Genomic DNA, 24780 nt, shown 5'->3' with positions numbered 1-24780 from the left:
TATAATAAGGTTAGTAACTAATATTGTTTTGAAGTGTTCCTTGAAGCAAATATTCCAGAATATTATTCATAATTCGAGTTGACAATCATGAAAGTTTCTCAAGTCTTCTTCGTATGTATTTGTGCTAAATTAAAGTTAACAATTAACTTTATCTGCAGCTCTCTACAAAGAAATTAAAGATTAACATGCAATATAAGTAACTACTTAATTATCAATGCAAACAATTAAACCAAATTCATCATAAAATAAACATCAAGTTACAAAGTTGAATAGAGATCCTAAACTTCTCAGAACCTCCAATTAACACATCTAATAATAGTTATAATAATAGTAATTAATATATATATATAGAATAAAAGAAAAAGAAAAGAAAAAGATAGATTTAGTTTTACCCTAGTCAGAAAGATCAAGATATTTCTTTTTTTTTCCTTCTTTTTCTCCATTATCCTCCTCTTGCAGCTTCTTCTTTCCACTTCCTTAATCCTCCTTTGAAATTATTAAAGTAACATCACATATCCCAAACTTAGGGAATGGTGTGTTCTTTTTTTTTTTTTTTGAATATATATAATTTGAATGTTATTAGAAGATAGGAGATAGCTCCATGATCTCCTCACCATGACCAACATTCTCATCCAATAGCCACTTCTCAAGGAATGACAATGGAGGGTTATTATTGTCATTATTATTCTTATCCCTGCTACTCTTACTATTCTTCCTCTCCTCTTGATCCTCATAGTCCTCTTCTTCTTCCTCAATTTCATGATGATGATGATGATGATGAGAAAAAGTAGTAGCAGCAGCAGGTTCTGAAGAACATTTGTGATTATTATTATTAGGCATAGAATCACAAGTAGATTTGTCCCAGCAAGAAGCAGTAGTAGTGTTGAGATTCTCAAAGGAAAGAATAGATTCAAAGTCTTGATGATGATTCTGATGATGATGAAGCTCAAGATTCAAAGCAGGCATAGAAACAGACTTGACTAGAAGAACCTCCTTATTATCATTGTTGTTGTTATTGTTTTCTTCATCAATCTCATGATGATTTGATGATGGTCCTCCTCCTCCTTTGATGATGAATGGAGAAGATGATGAAGATGGTTTTGGAGAAGTTCTCATCCAACCTTCTAGAAGCCTTGAAATGTTCTCAGTGCTTGATGCATAGGATGTGGTAATTGATGAACACTGAGTAGAAGACTTATTATCTGATGATGAAATTCTGTCACTGAAGCTCTTAGATGACGCTTGAAGGTGCTGATGAGAAGAAGAATCCATGGAACCTGTTTGTTGCTGTTGGAATTTCTTGAGCTTCTTCTTTAGATGTGTGTTCCAATAATTCTTTATGTCATTGTCTGTTCTTTGTGGAAGGTATGAAGCTATGGCTGCCCATCTATATATATATATATATAAATAAATATTATTTTAATTCAACAAATTAAACAATAATAATATTAATTGAATTTGTTATGTGGGAGAATATTACTTGTTACCAAGAAGAGCTTGCAAGTGAATAATCATTCCTTCTTCATGGGGAGTGAAGTTTCCTCTCTTGATTCCAGGCCTTAGATAATTAGTCCACCTTAGCCTACAACTTTTGCTGCATCTTGACAACCCTTTTCAACAAATAATTAACATTGTTATTCCATTGTCAAATTCATGGACTCAATTCCAATTAAAATATATAATATAGAATTACCAGTATTAGTAGGGACTGATCTCCAATTTCCAGGACCATGTTCTTGGATGTAAGAGACAAGGATGATATCCTCCTCAGGTGTCCATGGACCTTTCTTGATTCCAACTTTGTCACAGCATGGAGGCCTTCCCATCTTTCTTTCTTCTCTTCACTCACTCACTCACTCACCTCTCTTTTATGCTATGCTACTAGTTTTTACAACAAGAGAAGAAAAGAGAAAGAGAAAGAGATAGAGCTTTCAAATAGTACCAATGCATGTGAATGCTTTATATATACTTGATGACTTTAAAACACTAAGAGAGACCCAAATTAAATTGCACTTTATTTTTTACACACTCACATCTACCATGCCCTTCCTCTCTCACCTAACTCTTTCACTATCCCTTATTTTCTACTGCTATTTTTATAATTATCCATTATTACTCAATATTATTATATATAGAAAAACCAAAGTCAGCGACGAGTTTCAAGTTTCAACTATGTATTAATTCTCTTCTTCCTTTTTTTTTTTTAAATTTTATTTTATGGGTCACGTGGCACCATGGCTTGTGTCAACAAAGTTATTAGGAAAGTGAATAGTATATTATTGATCTTGTATACGTATACCCTTTTATTCGATTGAATTTATTTGTAGGGTTTTTCTTGGATCATTTGATGTATATCTCTTAGCAAGCTAATAATCAATCACCAATGGCTAAATTAAATTTATACATGGTGAGACTTTGGTAAACATCTAATAAATTGAAAAGATGGGGATGGATGGATAGATGCAAAGCTGGGTATACTTTTCTTCTAATCTTCTATTATTATTCTTTTAATTTATTAAAAATTAAATGGGACATCTCCAATTTATTAACCGAACACAAAATTTGAAAGCAAGAATTGACATTATTTTCCAATGAGAAACGTACATATTTCTGTGTGTAATTACTTGAAACTCAATATCTAATTACTTTTAAAATAATATTATAAATTTTAAGTGAATATATAAACGAAAAAGAAAAAATAAAAAAAAATTGTATATCATCATCATTACACATTTTCTAATAATTAGTTATTTTGGGTTCTGGAGCGATGGAAACAAGAAAAGTGAATGTTTGGGAAGTAGTCCTGCCAAATTTAGCGGACTGGTAACAATTAATGAAATTTGCACAGAAGAGAGCAGAAAAGACCATAAAAATGTGCATAACATTGGGTGATTTCAGTAAGGGTTGCTGCTAGCTTTTGGGGGAATGTTTAGATAATGTTGAATTTGAACAAAGGGATGAATATATAGTGATTTATTATGGTCACTATATACTATACTACACTACATAGTCTGTGTCACCGTGCAGAATAATAATAAACCTTTTACTTTGTGTACTTTTTTCAAATGAAATTATTCAAAACCATTGATCATGGATATTACTATATATTGTACATGCATATCAAAAAGGTTACTAAGCTCGTGATAAACCAACTACCCAATATATCACTATTTTATTTTTTTTTTTTTAAAGTTACCAGTAAAGAGTTAGGAAATTTAGCAATACTATGTTATTTTATTAAAATTACTTTTTTTCGTTATTTGATTGCTTGTAAAATATTTATAAAGCATCTTTTAAATAATACGATTTTTTAAATTTTTACCAAAATTTCATCATTTTTAGATTATTTATTGAGGTGTCGTCATTTTACCACAACGGCACTTTATGTTTTGTCAAAAAATATTACCTGTCTTTTAAATTTTCAGTCTTTAGTTAGTCTTTTGATTTAAATAATATTATTTAATTAATTTAAATATTTATTTTATAAAAAATTACTTATTTTTTATAAAAAATTACTTGTTTTTTAGTTTTTTTCTCTTCTAAAGACTGAATGATAAATAATTTTTAAAAGATACTTAATTGTCTCCCAAAAAACGCTAAAACAAAAACATCTCTAGTGACATGAAAAAAGATTAATAATATAGTAATTTATATGATATAATTGAAATATTGTAAGTTGGGTGTGTCTTTAATTTCTTAAGAGGCTCCTCAAATTAATTCTTAACCATGTGGTCAAACTGTGGCTATGTACTGAAAGCATGTGTTAGTAGCGAGTTTGTGTCACTGTCAATGCAATTTCCATAGGTCTTGCTCCTTCCTTCTTATGAGAGAGGACAATATGAACAATGCAAAATCTAACCATTCTTCAACACTAAACCATTATCACCACTTGCTAGAAAAGGTAATCAGCAATTACATGCCTTCCGTACCCCCATGCTTGCTTTAGAGGAATTAGGTTTTCTAACAGAAGATCTAACTCTGATTTACTTGGCCTCCTTTATTAAGACAGACAGAATGTTAGTTTTCAAATAATATCTCTTTCAGTATTTTAATGGCTAATACTTGTGCGTTATTTAGAGAACTAAACTCCTTTCTTTGCCTCTAATATATCACCTATTATATAGCGGCTACTCATAGTGTTACTCTTTTAACCTATGGACATTCACAACATACAACACCATACACAATATACGGACACATTAACACAATTTTTTTTGTATATATATATATATATATATATATATAAAGTATTATTTGGATAAATTATAATAATATTTTATTAATATTTTATTTAATTACCGACAAGCGTTACGAACGGTTTTATACTATATTAGCAACGAGAAATAAGGTTAGAGTTACTAAGTAACATATTATATTATTATTATTATTTAGAATATTATTAGAGTCGGTGGGGAGTGAGTAATAAGGGCATTTAAGAGGGAAGATTGAATGTGGCTCATGGCTCCATCTCCTTTTTAGAGATGAGTTTTCAATGTGTTGATTTAAAAAGTCATGAAAACATGTACCCCACATGGAATTGACCATAGCTACCTTAGCTTCATGTAAAGATCTATTGATACCACAACATGGAATTTGTACGTATATATCATATATCCACCTTCATAGATTTACACGTATTTTCACCTAAGCTACTGTCCCATATGCCACAGTGCATTCATCGCTCGGCGTGGTTCAACCATGTGCGTTTTCATAAAGTGATGATATAAATGGTACACTCTCATTTTTTGTTTTTGCTGATTCAACAAATTGGTCAACCAATCAACTTTGATATTCAATTATTTAATAATCATGATAACGGATATTGATTCATTGGGAAAGAAATTTTCATACATCTTCAAATGTAACTAACTGCCCATACATGAAAACCTAGAACATATAGATATTGTGAAATCATTGCCATCTTTTTTATTTTCTTTTTAATTTTTAGGATATGTTATGTGAGATTGTGTGGCTCGCAGAATATTTTCATATCCTAAGAATCTTACTCTAGGAAATTTACATAAAAAAATATACAAATATTCTGCCAATCATATGTCTCCTAAATGCTATTGTGCATTTGTGTCTAAGTTTTTAGAATAGTTTGATAATTTCCCAATGTTTTCAACTTCAAGAGGCATGCTTGTTAAAGAAGACCATTTTGAACAAACGCGTAATGTTAAACGAAAATTATTTTATATACGTGATTTACTCTTTCATGTTATAATAATTAAATAGTTTATAGGTCAGATGGTGGAATGGAAGGCTGTTTCTACTTTTATTATCAGACATTTTATCCTTCAATTATTGAGATTTATAGTTGTGTTAAAATTTGGAAAAGAAAGCTCTAATCATTCTGATATATATTTATACTTATTTGAACATACATGATAATCTATAAAATAAATAAAATATTTTGCTACAGAGTCTTGCTTGTATGTAGTGCAAAAATTGTGCATCACATATTCTTATCACATTTTGGGTGAACCACTGGATTAAGTTTAATAACTAGTTCTCCATATTTAAAGAAAAACTCCTAACAACTAGATTACAACAGTTTTCACGCTTGATATGACCCGTGATGACTGATGATACCACTACTACATGTTTAATCAGATATTTAAAACTTAATTTTGACGTTATTAAGCGTCTTGTTCCGATATTGATTAATTATATCTCCTCTTTTATATGCGTGGTTTTTATTTCATGAAATGTACAAAATTTGGTGACTACTCCGATCCGTGAAGATATTTTTATATAAAAATAAGAAAAAGTCTAAAAATCATTAAACAGTGAAGATATTTTTATATAAAAATAATATATTAAAATTATTAAATAATTTAATTTATTTAATTAAAATATTATTTAATAATTTTTAATTATTATATTTATATAAAAATAACTTCAAATAAATAATTACGGTAAAAGTTTTATAATAGTACATTTTTCTCCAAAACTCAGTAGAATCACCGATATCTATATATTATTACCGAAAACTCAATTTATAATTCAACTAATAATTGAATATAGATAAGAATTTCATTATTCATCTAAATATTTTTGTCAATTAAAATTTAATTTAATTAATTTAAATCTAATAAAAACCATTCACATAAAGTGTACGTAAATCATACACTTTCTTTTATTCTTAGCATTTTTTTTGCATGATTTTTTTTCTCATTGTTCTTTTATTGTTGATGTTGTTACTGTATTTTTTTTCTCTTTCTCCTCTTTCTGGCATTATTCAAGTTATTTTTTTGTTTGATTTTTTATTTTTATTTTTTTAAGAGGTTAAAAATAAAAAATTATGAGAAGGTGAAATAAAAAGAAAAAGATGAAAAATAAAAAAAAAAGAAAACAACGACGATGATGAAGAAGAGAAATAGTAGAGTTTTAAATTTTTTAGAATATATAAGAAAAATAGCATCAAATTTTTTTATTTGACACAAAAAATTTCTAAATTTTGACACTAAATTTTTTTAACGGTAACAAATAATTTATTCTCATTTTTTTTATGAAAATTCAATTTATTCTCCTTTTTTATTAAAAAAATTTGAGATGAAAAATATAATTATAAAAAATTAACAAAAATAATAAAAAATAAATAAAAAATAAGTTATGTCTCTTGTTAGTGTCTTCGTGACTTTCTTGTTAGGATGGACACAAAATACACTAATTCAGTGTCTCTGGACACATTGTCTCTGTCCATATTTCCTCTATCAAACACGATTTTGTATCTCTGTATCCATGTCTCAGTGTCTTTTCTCGATAAACAAACGCAGTCTTAATTAATTAAAAGTTATCAGAAACAAAAATAGCATCAAAATTTTTTAATCATGATACTGGAATTTTTCCCAATATATCTTTTTTTACTACTTTTTTTTTCTATTTTATCTTTTTTTTTTCTCCTAACATGTTCTTCTTCTTTTTTATGTTTTGTTGTTGATATAAAATTTTTCTATATCTTCTTATGTTTTACTTTAAAAATGGAAGATTTTGCTTAAACAAATTTGTTTTAAAATTGAATTATACACTCTTACATCCTAAACAACAAACTATCTTGCAATGTGACTTGAAAATCAATTCAAATTCTATGTTTTAGATAATAAATTTTGGTGTGTATATAAAAAATTTTAATGTTATTCTTTATCATTATCATCATTATTTTTTTGTGTTATATTTTTTTTATTCTTTTTTTCCATAAAATTTTTAAAAATACACAGTCAAATAAACAAACAAAAAAGATAAATAAAAAAAAGTATAAAAAGAAGAAAAAAATGATATCGTCAATGACAATAAGAATATTGATGATAAAAAAAAAAAGAGAAGGAAAAAAATAGAAAAAATGCGTATATATCATGACTTAATTAAACTTGGTTACGTAAAAAGTTTGATCGTCTAAAATTATTATATTAATAAATATTAGTTGATAAAAAATAAAGTGACTAAGATATAACATAATTAAAATAAATAAATAAATAAACAAAAGTGATGATGCAGGTCACCGTGATTGGCACTAGTATTAAGTCCAAAATTTAGCGGTGATTGATTTGTGCTTTTATTGTCTGTTTTTATTTTTTAGTATTTTTTTATTTTACAAAATCCAAAAAATAGACAATAATAAAAATACAAACTAAATGCACCTGTAGTTTTCTTTCTCAGAGATTAAATAAGTAAATATTAAAAAAAAGTAAAAAAACAGCACCCGCAGTTTCAAGTCATCAAGTGAATGTTAATTCTGCACAATCACTATATTGTGCTTCCTTTGCTTTTAAAACCTTCAATGTCGGACTAATTCCTCTAATTCCAAGACATAACAAACATGAAAAAAAAACATCAAAAGAATTTAATAGAAAAACACACCTCGATTAAATCATTTCTTTTTTTTTTTTTTACAATTCTTACAAACTAAAACTCAAAACCATCATACTTATACCACTTATTATTAGAATTTTTTGAATGATAAGAATATTTTAACGTTGTAAAATAAACAAATCAGCATTCATCCCCAACTATTTTCACTGTGTCACCTCTTTTTATATATTTTTTTTAAAAAAAACGAAAAGATTCTGGCGCCATAAATTCTACTTGGGATTTATCAGGCTCCACTGTGCATGTATAATTTCTGCCAAATTTCACATCTGTTGTAACCAAGAAAAGAACAATTTGCTACGTTAGCTGTACCATGTTGAATACATGGGAAACTGACAGCACTATTTCTTCATCTAACATGTCGTGTGAAATAATATGTTCACATAAATTTCCACACCAATATGCTTTAACAAATAATAAAAATATTCAATAAAATTACACAATGAAGATAATTTACCCCCAACCACTAAGTGGCTCTACTTCTGAAACCATTTATGCATACATAATACATTAACTAACCAAATCATAAATGCTTCACCTGAAAATCCATAAACAAAGATAACCAATGATTTAACATAACATATTTGTACTCTTTCTGATACAGCGAATCCATGCATTCTCCTCCACTGTTTCCCATACATTCAACAGTAGAAATGAGTGACTCGGTTCGGTGCAAGAAGAAAATTGAGTCAAAAGTAAATGTTATAGGAAGGTTTTCAAGTGTTTTAGAAATATTTGTATTTCAGTGATTTTAATAGTTGATCTCAGCATTGATATTGAGATCAACGGTTAAAATCACTGAAACACCAAGGTTCCTAGATCACTTGAAAACTTTCCACACACATCAACTTCATATAACTACTTTCATGGGGGAGAGGGGGCCAGTTGGACCCTCCAATCAAATTATTTTACTGTGAATTTAAATAAGTTGGAAGAACATCATGAAAAGAAAACAGTATGTTCTAATGCCACCTCACACTGATGTGACTTGTGACTTGGTGAAGGTGATGTGTGTCAGAGAAATTGAGAGAGGTGGTGTACAACAACCAATAGAACAAGTATACAATCAAACAGAAGAATAATGAGTTCCTGAACCATGGGAGAAGAAGCAAATGAACCCACATGACTATACAAATTGTTCCCACCTATGATATGATCCTACTTCTTCACTCTATCTACCTCACATGGTTTTCTTTTCCCATGAAGTTCACATGCTACAATTGAGTGGCTCAGTTGCCATCCTAACTCTTTAACTTAGTAGATATCATTCCAAGATCCTTTTCTTTTCTTTTAAGTAGGTTGCTAGTTAGTTCCTCAGAGTTACAATCCATGCTAATGCATTCCTTTCCATGAAAATGCAATGAGCAGAGGATTTGATTAAAGCACAACCTTCTTGGTTGGAAGTAAAGGACCAGGTAATTTCGAATCCCCGCAAATTTTGGTCACATCCAATGAAACTTTGCCTATCAAAATTCAAAACATATATCATTGTGTAATTATAATTCATTATCAAACATTTACATTACATACTATCATCGATCAAGAAAAGAACGGAAAAGCATAGGTTGTATGATATATTGATATCAATAATAAAAAAATTGCAATTGTACCAGTCCTCCCCTCCCGAATTCATTTGAGTATCAATTGTTCTGGATTACTAAATCAGTAAACAAACAATATGCATTTGCAATAAAGCAGCTCAACTCGAATCCAGTTTTCAATTGCAATGGCAATGATTTCGAGAGAGGAAAAAAAAGAATTGTATATTTTAAGTGTGATAGGTGCAGTTGTCATTGCATTGCTGTTGTTGAGGAAATAGTATTTGAGAATGTAAGATTAAATTGCACATGCCAGAGTGTTTTTTCTTTCAAGTACAGCGATCACCAAGATGCATGGCAAATCATGATTAATATGTGAAGATTTCATGCAAAATACTTCTTTTAGTTCGTAAATCAATTTGAAATAGATAGTTGGTCCACATTTTACCACAAGAAGGATCATAACATTTGCTCATACCTCTCGATGAAATCATCTTGTACTCGTTTCAAGAATTATTCCCATCTATGAAGCTTTACATTGTTTTTCATGTGCTGCAAAATCAAGAAATATGTCTTATTACTAGTTTTGTATCCTTACTAAACAATCAAGAAAACCAATCAGAAGTGCAGCCAATTCCAATATTAAAAATAACCCCCATAACTATAATAAATAATGCAAAAGGTGTAAGTATTATTTACAAAGGAAATTTAACAAACTACAGGATGCAAGTCAAAATCTTTGGAGGAAAGAAGCCGAAAAGGATTCAGTTTTAGGCAGGCAATAATTTGGCATTAGACAACGCGGCAAAATATATGGAAGAATCAGAATTAGGGCCTCACAGCTATTGCATCTTTTCAACTTCTTTTGCTTGATGATGTGCCCATTTTCCGTGGCAGTCACAGCATTATACTCCTGAACAGGATGATAATTTATGGATTCTAACTCTTCCTTTGCAGTAGCATGTCTGCGCTTTTCCTCTTGCTGGTACAATTTCATGTAAGTGACAGCAACTCTTTGAATCTTTATAGATCATATCACATGGGAATATCAACACTTACATAGGACATCTCCAACCCGATAATCTGTTGCCTACAAAGCCTAAGTTCCATTTCAAGCGCATGTATTCGAGATTCAGCAGGCACAACACTTTGTTCCACCATCTGCTTTTGCCTACCTCGAACAACCTCCGGTTGCCAAACATTCAAAGCCACAGAAGCTTGCCTACAGGAACCAATCACAAAACCACATCAACAAAAAGGGCACACAAAGACAAATTAAGTATCGATATAACACAATACAACAGCTGCACGGTGTTATGCATATGATGACCAGGGAATGAATAAGCGAATCCACCCCATTTCCTTTCCATGTTAAAGACCTCCAGGCATAACATATTACATATTCATCCCAAATTTTACCAGCATATACAGCGCCGAAAAGATAGCATAGGATTCAACTTGAACTGGCTTTAATATCAAAGTAGTAGGAGGAAAATCACAACTTTGATTTTGCAGTAAATACAAGGCAATTAGCAATGCATTCATGATAAAGATTGCAAATCATTTGTGTCTAAACATGTGATCAGCATGCAAATAACTACTACTATGACAACATCATAACAGGCATGAAAACTTTGCTACCAAATGTTCAATAAAAACGATAAGATTAGCAAAGTACCTGACCCTGCGCAAATTGGACAACTCTGCAACAGTTTCTCTCATCTTGGAAGTCTCTTGATTGATCCGAGTCTCAATGGCACGAAGCCTTCTAGAATGTTCAGCAACTTGGCTTTCTTTTCTCAGCACTGCTCTCCTATGAGCCGCTACTCTCCTCTCCTTGTCTCTCTCAAACCTAACCACCAAAAATAAAATCAAATAAACAAAATAAGAACAACTTTTGAATACCCAGATATTAAAATTCTACCCAAAAACGCAGCTCAGAAGTGCAGACAGAAATAAAAAAATTGAACTTCACAGATAGCCAGATAATAAAATTCTAGCAAAATACCTGATAAAACCTAGCATAGATAACAAAATGAAAAAAAAAATCTGAACTTCCTGGATACCCAGATAATAGAATTATCCAAAATTGGAAGGAAGCCAATGATCGAACTTCAATTCAAACCTGAACTTATAAATGGATTTTGCAGAAGAAGAAGAAGGGAGAGAGGAAGGGGAAACGTTGTGGTTGAGGGGGAAGTCAATGGAGAGAAGGCGGTTCCAAAGAGGGTCTTCGGCGGAGAGGCGGCCGAGGCGGCGGCAGGTGATGGTTATACAGCAGAGAGTCTTGTAGTTGAAGCTGCGATTTTCAATTCCGATTTCGAGGATTCGCCTCCAGAGCTCGTCGGGGAGTAAGGACATTTTCGGGATTCTACAAGCAAGTGGTTATTTAGTTCCACTTCGCCGGAGGAAACTCCACCTTGTTAACCAAAAACGGGTGGATTATTTTATTATTTATTTACTTTTATCAGAAAATCACCATTTCTTAGCCAACTGATTAAGGAAACATAACTTCCTAAATGGTTGGTGTTGTGATATGGATGTCAATATGTCATGAGCGGCTGAATTTTTAAAGATTGAGAGGTTGTTGTTATTAAGAGAGATTGAATTTAATAAATTTTAAAAAAATAAATTTAATAGGTGGATAAATAAAGAGTAAGTCTTAGATAAAATACACAAAATAATAATATAAACATTCGTCTCTCTTTATATATATGCGTTGTAACATATTATATATATATATATATATATATATATATATATATATATATATATATATTAAGATAATAATATTAGTCAATAATAATATTAAATTTTTTTTATTTATATTTTTTATTTATATTTTTTATTTTATATTTATTTATTTATTTATTTTTCAATATGTTATCGATACAAAATTCTCATCAAATTTAAGCAAAAAGATTAACAGTAATAAATTTTAATTATGTCAAATTTTCTTATTTTTAATTTATAACTCTTAATATATTAATAAGTAAAATACTTATCATTAATATTAAAAGTTCAAATTCATATTGATTAAATAGGTTTTGAAGACACCATTAAAGCAAAATTATAAATCTTGTAATATTTATATTAGGGTAAAGTATTAAATTGGCTCCATATGTTTGGGCGTAATTATATTTTGATCCTTAAGGTTTAAAGTGTCCTATTTGAATTTAAAAAAGTTTTATTTAGCATTAATTTGGTCTCACAGTGAGGTCAAAGTTAAATAATTAACAGAATGTCCTACATAACAACAGTACAAAAACAACATCGATAATCTGGAGAATAAATACAAGTTCTAGAGGCACAAAATCAACCGTTATGCATTAATACATTTATTTATCATTCTCTTTAGTTCTATAGAAAATATTTTATTTCTATTAAATGTATTGATGTATCAACGGTTGATTTTGTGCCTTTGGAGTTTGTACTTATTCTCCAGATTATCGATTTTGTTCTTGTACTGTTGTTATGTAGGACATTCCGTTAATTATTTAAGTTTGACCTCACTGTGGGACTAAATTGATGCTAAATGAAACTTTTTTGGATTCAAATAGGACACTTTAAATCTTAAGGACTAAAACAGAATTACGTCCAAACATAGGAGACCAATTTAGTACTTTACCCTTTATATTAATAAGTATGTTCTGAAAATATCATTATAATATGATCCTCGAAGGATTACATATAAGATGAGGTCTAGGATGTAGAAGGAAAATTCTTTCTACACATATATGTTATTACTGTCACCTTAACATTTTGACAAATGTCTAAATAAATGTTGGTTGAAGACAAATATTGCAGAACAGCAACTGACATAAAGCACATTCTATCTACTGCTGACACGTGATGACTTTTGCTAAACTATCTTAATTAATTTAGTTCAGTGTGAGTAATTAATTTAGAAGTTATTGGGCTAGGGGTGTTTGGACTTTTTGATTGTCATTGTAATTGTTTTTTGCCATAGTGGGAATTGAATTGGACTGGAGGCAGCATATTAAATTAAATACCGTGACATTGGTCAAAAAAAAAAAAAAAACACCGTGACATTATGAGATAGGGAAATGTTATGTGGGTTTCGTTTAAGATTTTGTTGCGGGTTTTGAATGTTGGTGCCAGTGGTTTCACCATCTGCCCAGATCGGAGTGGAATAAGGGGATATCGGCATTGTTGTTGCAGCTGGTTGGGAGAGGATGACTGATTTTTTGCGCTGCTGTCCATCTCATATGCGGCGGAAGAATGGAGGTATGTGTTTCTTGTGAACTCTTTTTGTTCTTTGTGTACATCGATTTTCTTTATGTCTCGGCGGAGGGAGAAATATTTTGAAGTTATAAAGTTTTAGGAAAGATAAAAGGTTTGATTTAAAGGATGCACACTGTTAATTTGGGTTGTGTATTTGTTTTTTAGTTTATTTTGAAGATGACGAAAGAGAGGGTTCGTCATTACCCTCTTCCTTTAGTGTTAACGCATATGTCATTTGTGTGTGTATATTGCAAAATTTGTTTTTCTTATACATTCCAAAATAATGGTGTGCCATGTTGATGAGCGGATAATTTATACGCTTTTTGGCATTGTTTTTAGGTAGTTTTTAGTATGATTTAGTTAGTTTTTAGTATATAATTATTAGTTTTTATGCAAAAATCACATTTTTGGACTTTACTATGACTTTGTGTATTTTTCTATGATTTTAGGTATTTTCTGGCTGAAATTGAGGGACCTGAGCAAAAATCTGATTCAGAGGCTGAAAAAGGACTGCAGATGTTGTTGGATTCTGACCTCCCTGCACTCGAAATGGATTTTTCTGGAGCTACAGAAGCCCAATTGGCGCGCTCTTAATTATGTTGGAAAGTAGACATCTTGGAATTTTCAGCAATATATAATAGTCCATACTTTGCCCGAGTTTTGATCACGCAAACTGGCGTTTTAACGCCAAATTTCTATCATTTTCTGGCGTTAAACGCCAGAACTGGGATAAAAGCTGGAGTTAAACGCCCATATTGGCACCAGAGCTGGCGTTTAACTCCAAGAAAAGCCTATGCACGTGAAAGCTTCAATGCTCAGCCCAAGCACACACCAAGTGGGCCCCGGAAGTGGATTTCTGCATCATTTACTTATCTCTGTAAACCCTAGGTTACTAGTCATTATAAATATGATCTTTTACTATTGTATTTTCATATCGGGAGATCTTTAGATCATTTTTGAGACTATCTTTGTATCACTGTTGATCTCTTGATCATGTTTAGGGGGCTGGCCATTCGGCCATGCCTGGACCTTCACCACTTATGTATTTTCAACGGTGGAGTTTCTACACTTCATAGATTAAGGTATGAAGCTCTGCTGTTCCTCATGAATTAATGTAATTACTACTGTTTTCTATTCAATTCAAGCTTATTCTTGTTCTAAGATATTCATTCGCACTTCAATATGATGAATGTGATGATCAAGTGACACTCATCACCATTCTCACTTATGAACGTGTGCCTGACAACCACTTTCATTCTACCTGAAAACAAGCTTGAATGTATATCTCTTGGCCTCCTGGTCCACAACGTATAGTTGCCTCTCTTGACAACAGAGCCTTCCATTCCGTGAGATCAGAGTCTTCATGGTATAAGCTAGAATCAGTTGGCAGCATTCTTGAGATCCAAAAAGTCTAAACCTTGTCTGTGGTATTCCGAGTAGGATCTGGGATGGGATGACTGTGACGAGCTTCAAACTCGCGAGTGCTGGGTGCAGTGACAGTGCGCAAAAGGATCATTGGATCTTATTCCAACACAAGTGAGAACCGACAGATGATTAGCCCTATGTATCCCGTAGCCGGACCATTTTCACTGAGAGGACGGACGGTAGCCATTGACAACGGTGATCCCCCAACATACAGCTTGCCATGGAAACGAGTACGCATGACTGGATGAAAGCAGTAGGAAAGCAGGGATTCAAAAGGAACAAAGCATCTCCATACGCTTATCTGAAATTTCTACCAATGAATTACATAAGTATCTCTATCCTATTTTATGTTTTATCTGTCTTTTAATTATCAAAACCCCATAACCATTTGAATCTACCTGATTGAGATTTACAAGATGACCATAGCTTGCTTCAAGCCGACAATCTCCGTGGGATCGACCCTTACTCACTAAGGTATTACTTGGACGACCCAGTGCACTTGCTGGTCAGCTACGCGGAGTTGTGAAGAAAGTGTGTGAGATCACGATTTCATGTACCAAGTTTTTGGCGCCGTTGCCGGGGATTGTTCGAGTTTGGATAACTGACGGTTCATCTTATTGCTTAGATTAGGTATTTTTCTTTTTTTATTTCTTTTTTCCTTCAGAATTTTTAAGAATTAATTCTAGAGTTTCAGATGATGCTTTTATCATCACAGGAGCTAGTTGATTCCCATCAATTTGGTTGTTGTATGTAATGTCCTGCTAAAGCTTGGCTAGCCATGTCTAATCTTTTTAGACTGAAGCTTTAGACTAACATTGCATGATTCTTGGAATTCTTATTAAAAATTTTGAGTGTCTTATTTTTCTTTTCAAAATAATTTTCGAAAAAAAAAATAAATAATAAATAATTTATAAAATCATAAAATAAAAAATAATTTGTGTTTCTTGTTTGAGTCTAATGTCAAATTTCAAGTTTGGTGTCAGCATGTTTCTATTTTTCTTGTATTTTTCGAAAATATATGCATTGTGTTCTTCATTGATCTTCAAGTTGTTCTTGATGATTTTTCTTTGTCTGATCTTTAAATTCTCTTGTTTTGTGTCTTTTGTTGTTTCTCATGTGCATTCTCAAAATTGTTAGTGTCTCTAGTATGAAAACTTCTAAGTTTGGTGTCTTGTATGCCTTTCTTTTCTTAAAATTTTTCAAAAATGTGTTCTTGATGTTCATCATGACCTTCAAAGTGTTCTTGGTGTTCATCTTGACATTCAAAGTGTTCTTGCATGCATTTCTTGTTTTGATCTTAGTTTTTCATGTTTAATTTCATTCTATTGTTTTTCTCTCTCATCATTAAAAATTCAAAATTATGTCTTTTCAAGTCAATAATACAGAGAATTGAAGATTCAGAACATACAGAGAGGAATCACAGAGAAAAAGCTGGGCATTCAAAACGCCCAGTAAGGAAGGATTTTTGGAGTTTAAACGCCAGCCAGGGTACCTGGCTGGGCGTTTAACGCCCAAGGAGGTAGCCAAGTGGGCGTTAAATGCCAGAATGGATACCATTCTGGGTGTTTAACGCCACGATAACACCAGGGAAGGAATTTTGTTTTCAATTCAAATCTTTTTCAATTTTTCAAATTTTAAAACTAATTTTTCAAAATCTTATCTTTTTCATATCCTCTTTTATCAATCATATCTTTTTCAAAATCAAATCTTTTTTCATTTTTCTTTTAATATTTTCAAAAAATCTTGCTAAAAATTAATGTTGTGATTCAAAAATTTCAAGTTTGTTACTTTCTTGTTAAGAAAGGTTCAATATTTGAATTTTAGAATCATATCTTAGTTTCTTGTTAGTCAAGTAATCAACTTTAATTTTAAAAATCAAATCTTTTTCAATCATATCTTTTCAAAAACATCTTTTCTAATCATATCTTTTTAAATCAAATCTTTTTCAAATCATATCTTTTTCAAATTTTAATTTCAAAATTTTTTTCTAATTTCTTATCTTTTCAAAACCTACTATTTCTTACCTTTTTCAAAACCACCTAACTATTTTTTTTACTTCTCAATTTTCGAAAACCACTAACAATTTTTTTCAAAAATCTTTTTAATTAACTAATTGTTTTAAACTATAATTTTATTTTATTCCTTTCTTAATTTTCGAACACTAACTAATTTTTAAAATAAAAACAAAAATATTTTTCCTTTTTATTTTATTCAATATTCGAATTTCTTTGCTCTCCCATCTCTTTCTATTTAATCAATAACACTTATCCTCCTTTGATAATTCGGACCCCCTCCCTCTCTATAAGTTCAAATTCCTCTCTATACCTCATCTTTCTATTCTTCTTTTCCTCTGACACATCAAGGAATCTCTATACTGTGACATAGAGGATTCCATAATTTCTTGTTCTCTTCTCTTTCATATGAATAGGAACAAGGACAAAGGCATTCTTGTTGAAGCTGATCTTGAACCTGAAAGGACCTTGAAGAGGAAGCTAAGAGCAGCTAAAGCACAACACTCTGAAGAGGACCTGACAGAAAATTTTGAAAAGGAAGCAAACAGAACAGTCATGGCCGAACCCAACAACAACAATGCAAGGAAGGTGCTTGGTGACTTTACTGCACCAACTCCGGACTTCTATGGGAGAAGCATCTCAATTCCTGCCATTGGAGCAAACAACTTTGAGCTTAAGCCTCAATTAGTTTCTCTGATGCAACAGAATTACAAGTTTCATGGACTTCCATTGGAAGATCCTCATCAGTTCTTGGCTGAATTTTTGCAAATCTGTGACACTGTTAAGACCAATAGAGTTGATCTCGAGGTCTACAGACTTATGCTTTTCCCTTTTGCTGTAAGAGACAGAGCTAGTATATGGTTGAACTCACAACCTAGAGACAGCCTGAACTCTTGGAAAAAGCTGGTCAATGCCTTATTAGCTAAATTCTTTCCATCTCAAAAGATGAGTAAGCTTAGAGTGGAAGTTCAAACCTTCAAACAGAAGGAAGGTGAATCCCTCTATGAAGCTTGGGAAAGATACAAGCAATTGATCAGAAGGTGTCCTTCTGACATGCTTTCAGAATGGAGCATCATAGGTATCTTCTATGATGGTCTGTCTGAGTTATCCAATATGTCATTAGACCATTCTGCAGGCGGATCTATTCATCTAAAGAAAATGCCTGCAGAAGCCCAGGAACTCATTGAAATGGTTGCAAATAACCAGTTCATGTACACTTCTAAAAGAAATCCTGTGAACAATGGGACAACTCAGAAGAAAGGAGTTCTTGAGATTGATACTCTGAATGCCATATTGGCTCATAACAAATTATTGACTCAGCAAGTTAATATGATTTCTCAGAATCTGACTGGATTGTAAGCTGCATCCAGCAGTAATAAAGAAGCATCTTTTGAAGAAGAAGCTTATGATCCTGAGAACCCTACAATGGAAGAGGTGAATTACATGGGAGAACCCTATGGAAACACTTATAATCCTTCATGGAGAAATTATCTAAATCTCTCATGGAAGGACCAACAGAAGCCTCAACAAGGCTTCAACAACAATAATGGTGGAAGAAATAGGTTTAGCAATAGCAAGCCTTTTCCATCATCTTCTCAGCAATAGATAGAGAACTCTAAGCAGAGTCGTTCTAGCTTAGCAACTATAGTCTCTAATCTATCTAATACCACACTAAGTTTCATGAATGAAACAAGATCCTCCATTAGAAATTTGGAAACACAAGTGGGTCAGTTGAGTAAAAAGGTTAGTGAAACTCCTCCTAGCACTCTCCCAAGTAATACCGAAGAAAATCCCAAGAGAGAGTGCAAGGCCATAACCATGACCAACATGGCCGAACCTGGAGAGAGTGAGGAGGACGTGATTCCCGGTGAGAAAAACCTCATGGAATGTCCTCTGAACGAAAAGAAGTTCCCCTTTGAGGAACCAAGGGAATCTAACGCTCATACAGAGACCATAGAGATTCCATTGAACATACTTCTACCATTCATGAGCTCTGAAGAATATTCTTCTTCTGAAGAAGATGAATTTTCTACTGAAGAGAAAATTGCTCAGTATCTAAGAGCAATCATGAAGCTGAATGCCAAATTATTTGGTAATGAGACTTGGGAGGATGAACCTCCATTGCTCATTAATGAACTAAACACCTTGGCTCAGCTGAACATACCTCAAAAGAAACTGGATCCCGGAAGGTTCTTAATACCTTGCACCATTGCCACCATGACCTTTGAGAAGGCTCTGTGTGACCTGGGGTCAAGTGTAAACCTCATGCCACTCTCTGTAATAGAGAAACTAGGATCTTTGAGGTACAAGCTGCAAGAATCTCACTGGAGATGGCAGACAAATCAAAGAAATAGGCTTATGGACTTGTAGAGGATGTCTTGGTAAAGGTTGAAGGCCTTTACATCCCTGCTGATTTCATAATCTTAGACACTGGGAAGGATGAGGATGAATCCATCATCCTTGGAAGATCCTTCCTAGCCACAGCAAAATTTGTGATTGATGTTAACAGAGGAGAGTTGGTCCTTCAAGTGAATGAGGACTACCTTGTGTTTAAGGCTCAAGGATCTCCTTCTGTACACATGGAGAAGAAGCATGAAAAGCTTCTCTCAATACAGAGTCAAACAAAGCCCCCACATTCAAACTCTAAGTTTGGTGTTGAGAGGCCATCATCATGCTCTAAGTATCTGTGAGGCTCCATGAGAGCTCACTGTCAAGCTATTGATATTAAAGAAGCGCTTGTTGGGAGGCAACCCAATTTTTACTTATCTATGTTGAATTTCTATTTTCCATTGTTATTTTATGTTTTCTTTAGGATGATGATCATGTGGAGTCACAAAAACAAAAGCAAAAATAAAAAATAGCATTAAAAATAGCACACCATGGAGGATGAGCTTACTAGTGTTTAAACGCCAGTAAGGGTAGCAGAATGGGCGTTAAACGCCCAATCTGGCACCATTCTGGGCGTTTAACGCCAGAAAAGGGCACCAGACTAGCGTTTAACGCCAGAAAAGGGCACCAAGCTGGCGTTAAATGCCAGAAAGGGAAGAAAAACTGGCGTTTAATGCCAGAAATGGGCAGCAACCTGGCGTTTAACACTATAAATAGGCAGCAACCTGGTGTTTAATGCCAGGATTAGCACTCAGAGGGTATTTACGCGTCAGAATAGTGTAGGGATGAGAAATCCTTGACACCTCAGGATCTATGGATCCCACATGATCCCCACCTACCTCAACTCACTCTCTCTCTTAGCTTCTTCACACATTCCAATAACACCCTTCCCCAAATACCCTTCACCAATCACCTCTATCTCTCTTTTCCATCACCTCTTCACCAATCACCTCCACCCACTCTTCCCCAAAAACCCCACCCACCTCACCATTCAAATTCAAATCCTTTTCCTCCCAAACCCAACCCCTAATACACGAACCCTACCCTCTCTTTCCACTCCTATATAAACCCCTCATCCATCCTTCAAATTCACACATCATAAACACTTCTTCCCCCCTTGGCCGAACCACTCACACCTCTCCATATCCTCCATTTTCTTCTTCTTCTCCTCCCTTTTTTCTTCTTTTGCTCGAGGACGAGCAAACCTTTTAAGTTTGGTGTGGTAAAAGTGTTGCTTTTTATTTTTCCATAACCATTTATGGCGCCTAAGGCCGGAGAAACCTCTAGAAAGAGGAAAGGGAATGCAAAAGCTTCCACCTCTGAGTCATGGGAGATGGAGAGATTCATCATCCAACGCTCCATCATTCCTACTAGCAACCGATCCGAAGTGACTGTAGATCGGGCTATCATGATCCATAACATCATGACTGGAGAGGAAGTAAAAGTTCATGAGGTCATATCTCTAGAACTCTACAAAGTGGCTAACAAAACCTCCACCTTGGCAAGGTTAGCCTTTCCTCATCTCATCTGTCACCTATGCAATTTAGCTGGAGTTGTCATAGGAGAAGACATCCTCATTGAAGAGGACAAGTCCATCACTAAAAAGAGGATGAAGCAAACAAGAGAGCCCACTCATGGACTTCAACAAGAGTATGAAGAGGTCCCTCATCAGAAAATCCCTGAGATGCCTCAAGGAATGTATTTTCCTCTACACAACTATTGGGAGCAACTCAACACCTCTTTGGGAGATTTGAGTTCCAATATGGAGCAACTAAGGATGGAGCACCAAGAGCACTCCATTATTCTCCATGAAATTAGAGAGGATCAAATAGCCATGAGGGAAGAGCAACAACGGCAAGAAAGAGACATTGAGGAGCTCAAGCACTCCATAGGATCTTCAAGAAGGAGAACTAGCCGCCTGATGAGCAGATATTTTATACGCTTTTTGGGGGTAATTTCATGTAGTTTTTAGTATGTTTTAGTTAGTTTTTAGTATATTTTTATTATTTTTTAGGCAAAATTCATATTTCTGGACTTTACTATGAGTTTGTGAGTTTTTCTGTGATTTTAGGTATTTTCTGGCTGAAATTGAGGGAGCTGAGCAATAATCTGATTCAGGCTGAAAAAGGACTGCTGATGCTATTGGATTCTGACGTTAACTGGCATTAGAAAGTAGACATCCAGGGCTTTTCAGCAATATATAATAGTCCATACTTTTTTCGAAGATAAACGACGTAAACTGGCATTTAACGCCAGTTCCATGTTGCATTCTGGCGTTAAACGCCAGAAATAGGTTACTAGTTGGAGTTAAACGCCCAAAACTGGTCACAACTTGACGTTTAACTCCAGAAACAGCCCAGGCACGTGAGAAGCTCAAGTCTCAACCCCAGCACACACCAAGTGGGCCCCAAAAGTGGATTTCTGCACTATCTATCTTAGTTTACTCATTTTCTGTAAACCTAGGTTACTAATTTAGTATTTAAACAACTTTTAGAGACTTATTTTGTACCTCATGACATTTTAGATCTGAACTTTGTACTTTTTGATGGCATGAGTCTCTAAACTCCATTGTTGGGGGTGAGGAGCTCTGCAGCATCTCGATGAATTAATGCAATTATTTCTGTTTTCTATTCAAACACGCTTGTTTCTCTCTAAGATGTTCATTCGCACCTCAATATGATGAATGTGATGATCTGTGACACTCATCACTATTCTCAATCTATGAACACATGCCTGACAACCACCTCCGTTCTACCTTCGATTGAATGAGTATCTCTTGGATTCCTTAATCAGAATCTTCGTGGTATAAGCTAGAATCTATTGGCAGCATTCTTGAGAATCCGGAAAGTCTAAACCTTGTCTGTGGTATTCCGAGTAGGATTCAGGGATTGAATGACTGTGACGAGCTTCAAACTCACAAGGGTTGGGCATAGTGACAGATGCAAAAGGATCAATGGATCCTATTCCAGCATGAGTGAGAACCGACAGATGATTAGCCATGCGGTGACACTTGCTGGTTAGTTGTGCGGAATTACATAGTGTGAGTGTAATTTTCGTGCACCAAGTTTTTGGCGCCATTGCCCGGGATTGTTTGAGTTTGAACAATTGACGGTGAATCTTGTTGCTTAGATTAGGAAAATTTTGTCTTTTGTGTCAGAGTCTTTTATTTTCTTTTCAAAAATTTTTCAAAAATATTATTCTCCTTTATTAATTTTTAGTTTTTATGTGAGTTTAGTGTCATGTTTTAAGTTTGGTGTCAATTGCATGCTTTTCTTTGTCTTTCAATTTTCGAATTGCATGTTCTTTGTTCATCTTTGACTTTCAAGTTGTTCTTGTCTATTTTCCTTGTTTGATCTTTAGTTTGTCTTGTTTTGTGTCTTTTCTTGTTTTTCTTGTGCTTTTTCAAAATATCAGTAATCAAATTTTTTTTTATTTTTATTAAAAATACCTCTTTAAAACACGTTACATTTATAGCTCAATTGGCTAGAGCATTGTGTTTGTGTTCTTGGTAATTGTGCATCTTCCTTTTAAAACTTTTTCAAAAATAAATTTTCTTTGATTAAATCTTGTGCCAAACTTTAAATTTGGTGTTCTCTTGTTAATTTTTCTTTAGTCTTCGAAAATTTTATTTTGGTTTTCTAAAAATTTTAAGTTTGGTGTTCTTTCTTTTGTTCTTGTTGTTCTTGTGAGTCTTCAAGGTGTTCTTGAGTCTCCTTTGTGTTTTGATCTTAAAATTTTAAAGTTTGGTGTGCCTTGGTGTTTTCCCTCCAAAATTTTCGAAAACAAGGAGCATTGGATTTAAAATTTTTTAAGTTTTATGTCTTTTGTGTGTTTTTCTCTTTCATAATAAAATTCAAAAATAAAAAAATTTATTATATTTTCTAACTATTTTTAAGCAATTATTTCGAATTTTTTTTTAAATTCAGATCTCAATTTCAAAATTTTTCAAATCTTATCCTGTTAGGATTTTTAAAAATCATATCTTTTTCAAAAATATCCTAACCACTTTCTCTCTCCTCACTTTTTCGAAAATCTTCATAAAATATTTTCAAATTTTTTTATTTTTATTTTAGTTTTTATTTTATTTTATTTTATTATTTCGAAAATATTTTTTTTAATAAAATAAATAAAATAAATCCACGTCATCTCCCTTTCTCCATCATGGACCTAAGTAGTGAATAGTCCAGAAGGACTCTGGGGTCGTATGCTAACCCCACTACTGCTTCATATGGGAGTAGTATCTGTATACCCTCCATCAGAGTCAGTAGTTTTGAGTTGAATCCTCAGCTCATTATCATGGTGTAGCAAAGTTGCCAGTATTCCGGTCTTCCTCATGAAGAACCTACATAGTTTCTGGCACAGTTTTTACAAATTGCTGAGACAATACATGATAAGGAAGTAGATCAGGATGTCTACAGATTATTACTATTTCCATTTGCTGTAAAAGACCAAGCTAAGAGGTGGTTAAATAACCAACCTAAGGCTAGCATAAGGACATGGAAACAGCTGTCAGAAAAATTCCTGAATCAATATTCCCCCCCAAATGGATGACACAGCTAAGGCTGAACATCCAAGGCTTTAAATAAAGAGATAATGAATCCCTTTATGATGCCTGGAAGAGATGCAGAGAGATGCTAAGAAAATGTCACTCTGAAATGTTTTCAGAGTGGGTGCAGTTAGACATCTTCTATTATGGGCTTACAGAGAAAGCTCAGATGTCTTTGGATCACTCAGCTGGTGGATCTATACACATGAGAAAGACAATTGAAGAAGCTCAAGAGCTCATTGACACAATTGCCAGAAATCAGCATATGTACCTAAATAGTGAGTCTTTCATGAAAATAGAGGCTAAAACAGTAACTGCTGAACTTAGTCCTGCAGAACAAGTTACTGAATTCAACCAGCAATTAGATTTTCTAACAAAACAGCTAGCCGAATTCAAGGAGATACTACAAGATACAAGAAAGGCTAATATGAATATGGAAGTACAGTTGAAGCCAACAGAACAGCAGTTATCAAAACAAATAACAGAAGAATGCCAAGCAGTTCAATTAAGAAGTGAGAAAACATTAAATACCTCACTTCAAAGAAGCAGGAAGCCAAGAGATGAACAAACTGCTACCCGAAATCCCTCTGAGGATAGTAAGAGCCCAGAGAGGAGTAATTCTGGTGCTCAAACGCCAGAAAAAGGTGGAGACCTGGCGTTAAACGCCCAACCCATACTTAGTTCTGGCATTCAAACGCTAGAAACAAGTAAGGAGTTGGCATTGAACGCCCAAAGAAAGCTCAGTTCTGGCGCTCAG

General features: G+C 33.2%; 2 protein-coding genes and 1 non-coding gene across 3 annotated transcripts; all 3 read right to left on the bottom strand.

The window, feature by feature from the left end:
• Window positions 1-224: 224 nt before the first annotated feature.
• Window positions 225-1954, bottom strand: LOC130935832 (transcription factor MYB60). The gene is made up of 3 exons (XM_057865737.1): window positions 1694-1954; window positions 1481-1610; window positions 225-1387 (listed from the first exon to the last, which is right to left on the bottom strand). Exons 1-3 carry the CDS (start codon window positions 1824-1826, stop codon window positions 580-582), a joined length of 1071 nt encoding a protein of 356 aa, XP_057721720.1. The 5' UTR covers window positions 1827-1954; the 3' UTR covers window positions 225-579.
• Window positions 1955-8811: 6857 nt separating this feature from the next.
• On the bottom strand, window positions 8812-11950 carry LOC130932707 (F-box protein SKIP24). The gene is made up of 6 exons (XM_057862109.1): window positions 11533-11950; window positions 11086-11259; window positions 10467-10629; window positions 10248-10389; window positions 9886-9959; window positions 8812-9332 (listed from the first exon to the last, which is right to left on the bottom strand). Exons 1-5 carry the CDS (start codon window positions 11766-11768, stop codon window positions 9931-9933), a joined length of 744 nt encoding a protein of 247 aa, XP_057718092.1. The 5' UTR covers window positions 11769-11950; the 3' UTR covers window positions 8812-9332; window positions 9886-9930.
• Window positions 11951-18040: 6090 nt separating this feature from the next.
• On the bottom strand, window positions 18041-18148 carry LOC130937497 (small nucleolar RNA R71). The gene has a single exon (XR_009068716.1). It is a non-coding gene; the product is annotated as a small nucleolar RNA R71 (small nucleolar RNA).
• Window positions 18149-24780: the final 6632 nt, after the last annotated feature.

The sequence above is a fragment of the Arachis stenosperma genome, chromosome 6 (assembly GCF_014773155.1).
Source record: "Arachis stenosperma cultivar V10309 chromosome 6, arast.V10309.gnm1.PFL2, whole genome shotgun sequence".
Classification (NCBI taxonomy): Eukaryota; Viridiplantae; Streptophyta; class Magnoliopsida; order Fabales; family Fabaceae; genus Arachis; species Arachis stenosperma.
The sequence above is the reverse complement of the archived record's forward strand: the minus strand, read 5'-3'. Positions and strand labels throughout refer to the sequence as shown.